Source organism: Ursus americanus, chromosome 15 (assembly GCF_024610735.1).
Source record: "Ursus americanus isolate L20-20 chromosome 15, mUrsAme1.1.p, whole genome shotgun sequence".
NCBI lineage: Eukaryota > Metazoa > Chordata > Mammalia > Carnivora > Ursidae > Ursus > Ursus americanus.
Window position 1 is genome coordinate 26,512,604 of NC_142141.1, and position 2,651 is coordinate 26,515,254.

The following is a 2,651-nucleotide window of genomic DNA, read 5'->3' on the forward strand; positions in this document are numbered from 1 at the left end:
ATCTTTGTAATATTGCATAAATACCCACAGAACATATGCTGTTGTTAAAAATATATTCAAACAGGACTCAGATCAGCCTTTTAAAAATAAGCTACATATTTAGAACTTTTTAAAAATTAAATTTACATCTAAAAATTCCAATATTATGTTTAAGGCAGTAACAGCTATAATGAATCATAAATATATTTCAGGCCCAATTTCTAAGTGCTGTATTTTAACCTTCAGATTCTATATTTACAAATTCCACTTTAATTAAAATTCATTGAAAAGCTTGTCGAGTGAAGGGAATCACAACTTTTTTTAGCAATATAAAAAGGTTTCATAAAATGGATAAGAAATTCCTATGGCTCTTTTGCCATCAATTATTATAAATGTAGTTTCTGGGGCTTTTTTTTTTTTTTTTTTGGAGTAATGAAGAAATAATTCTGAGTCTTCACTAGTATCCAAGTCGTCCCCTAAACTTTCAGTGTTTCAGGTGTAAGAATTGTATCCCTCTGAGCTATAGGAACATTTAACAATTTTCCTTTCTGAGTAAGAATAACAAACACAATCTCAACATACCAGGAACTATGTCTCTATTTTTAATCTTCATAAAAATCATTTCAAATGTGGTTAATACAAACATCCATCCCTGTGGTACCATTGGCTGAACTATAATCTTCCTCCTGCTATATGAACAAGAATTGGTAAGATGTCACTTAGTCCCAACAGGCTCTTTTACTTCCACCACCAGAATTCCATCGTGACAGAGGATGGCAGACAAATCTTTGGTTTCGATGCCATCTGGCAGTTTGTACTGTCGGGTGAAGCTTCTTGAGATAAAACCATGCTCATCCATTCTGGTTCCATGCTGAGCCTTGATCAGCAGCCAGCCTTCGAAGGTCTGAATGATGATATCTTCGGGGAGGAACTGGACCACATCCAGCAGGATCTGGAAGCGGGATTTGCCTTCTCGGGTCGGCATCTGCGCCTCTGAGTCCACCGGAGGAACCTGGGCCGCCCTGGCTTTTCTCAGGTCCACAGTGGTTGGCCCCGGCAGTGCGTATAAAGTGTGATCCAGCCTGCAGTCTTCCAAGCCTCGAGCTTCAAACTCCTCCTCGTAGCGCACTGGAGTCTCAATGAGGTGTCTCAGGATGATTTTTGCCATGGTTGGAAGCAAAACCAGTCTCGAACAGCTTCCCTTCAGTCTATGTTCGGTCAGAGGCGAACCCTCCCAGTTGCCTACTGACTAGTTATCACTTGGAACAGCTACTCCTTGTAACCCTGCGCAGACGCAACTACTTAATTGGGCCTGAATCATACCACCACACACCCACTCTTGTCTTTTCACACACGCTGACAATGAAAAGCTATTTATAGGGCATGGTTCGAAGTTGCATTTAGCACACAGCCCGCTCAAGCCGCCCAGGCAAGGATAGTCCTTACATTCTCAGTTATCCTTGGCAAGTGTGTCTGCTTTGCTTGCCTCAAGAGAAAAAGAGAATTGGAATCAGAAACAGCATTAAAAAAAACAATCTCTGAGTGAGTATCTGTCCTTGTGAAGTGCAGTGATCTAAGGGACTGTGGCTTCTTAGAACAGTCCAGAGATGTGCACTCATCTTATAATATGAGCTAAGACTGCATTCGTCCTTGTCTCCAAGTACAGAGCTGAGAGGGATGAATGTAGCTCTAATTAATTAGGAGTTAAGACACACACACAGATACTCAAATCTCAGACATGTAACCAACTCTCACCCCTCTGTCCTATACATTTTCTTTTCTTTCATCTTTTCATCGTCTGTCTTTAAGGGACATCTGAGTCAAGTCATCTGGTTTTATTACATTTGACTCATCAAAAATGAGATCAGATGACTAAGTTAGATAATGATGTCAAACATCAGATCCGGGAGTTTAGGGAGGCACAGAATGGGGAACTTAGCAATGAAAATAAAGCCACAGGGGAGAGAAAAATGTTAAAGTGTTGAACTATTTGATAGTAAAGCCCAGGAAACTAAGGATTAATCTAGTTGTAGCTCTGCTATTAAATTGGCAAAAATAAATGACACATAATTTCTTAATGATCATACCCTTTATGTTCAACTTACATTTAAAAAAAAAAATGAGGCAACTCTACCCATTGCTGGAGAAGGATCTCCAAGACATGCTTGTAAAAAGAAAAGTCCAGAACAGCATATAATATGCTACTATTTATGCTTTTTTTTGGTAAGTAGGTATTGTTTATATAAATAGAACCTCTCTGAAAGATATGTGGCTGGGAACAGTGGCTGCATCCTGTAATGGTGACAGTGATTGGGAGACAGGGGCAGGAGGGAGACTGGCTTTTCACCATAAACATGTTTGTGCTTTTATTCCTACAGTGTGTGTAATGTACAAAAGCACAAGAAGTTTTAAAATATAGAAAACTTCCACTCCACGGAGGTTAGTATTTTCTAGAACAGGTAGACCCAGGAATACCTTTCCTTAAAAATCATATATTCATTTTCTTAGAACGAAAGAAAAATGTCTAAAAAATTAAATGTCAGAAAACAGAAGGTAACAACCTCCCTTAGCTCCTTTTTATTACTCTAAAAACCTCTGCGGACATTTTGGTATGTTCTTAAGAACATGCCTTAATAATGCTGTTCACACTCAACTTTTTTTTTTTTTTTTTT

The 2,651-nt window shown here is 38.7% G+C and overlaps 1 protein-coding gene across 1 annotated transcript; it reads right to left on the bottom strand.

Annotated features, from left to right (window-relative positions):
- Positions 1-562: 562 nt before the first annotated feature.
- HSPB3 (heat shock protein family B (small) member 3) lies at positions 563-1,616 on the bottom strand. The gene has a single exon (XM_045815305.2). The coding sequence runs from the start codon at positions 1,145-1,147 to the stop codon at positions 695-697; it is 453 nt and encodes a 150-aa protein (XP_045671261.1). The 5' UTR covers positions 1,148-1,616; the 3' UTR covers positions 563-694.
- Positions 1,617-2,651: the final 1,035 nt, after the last annotated feature.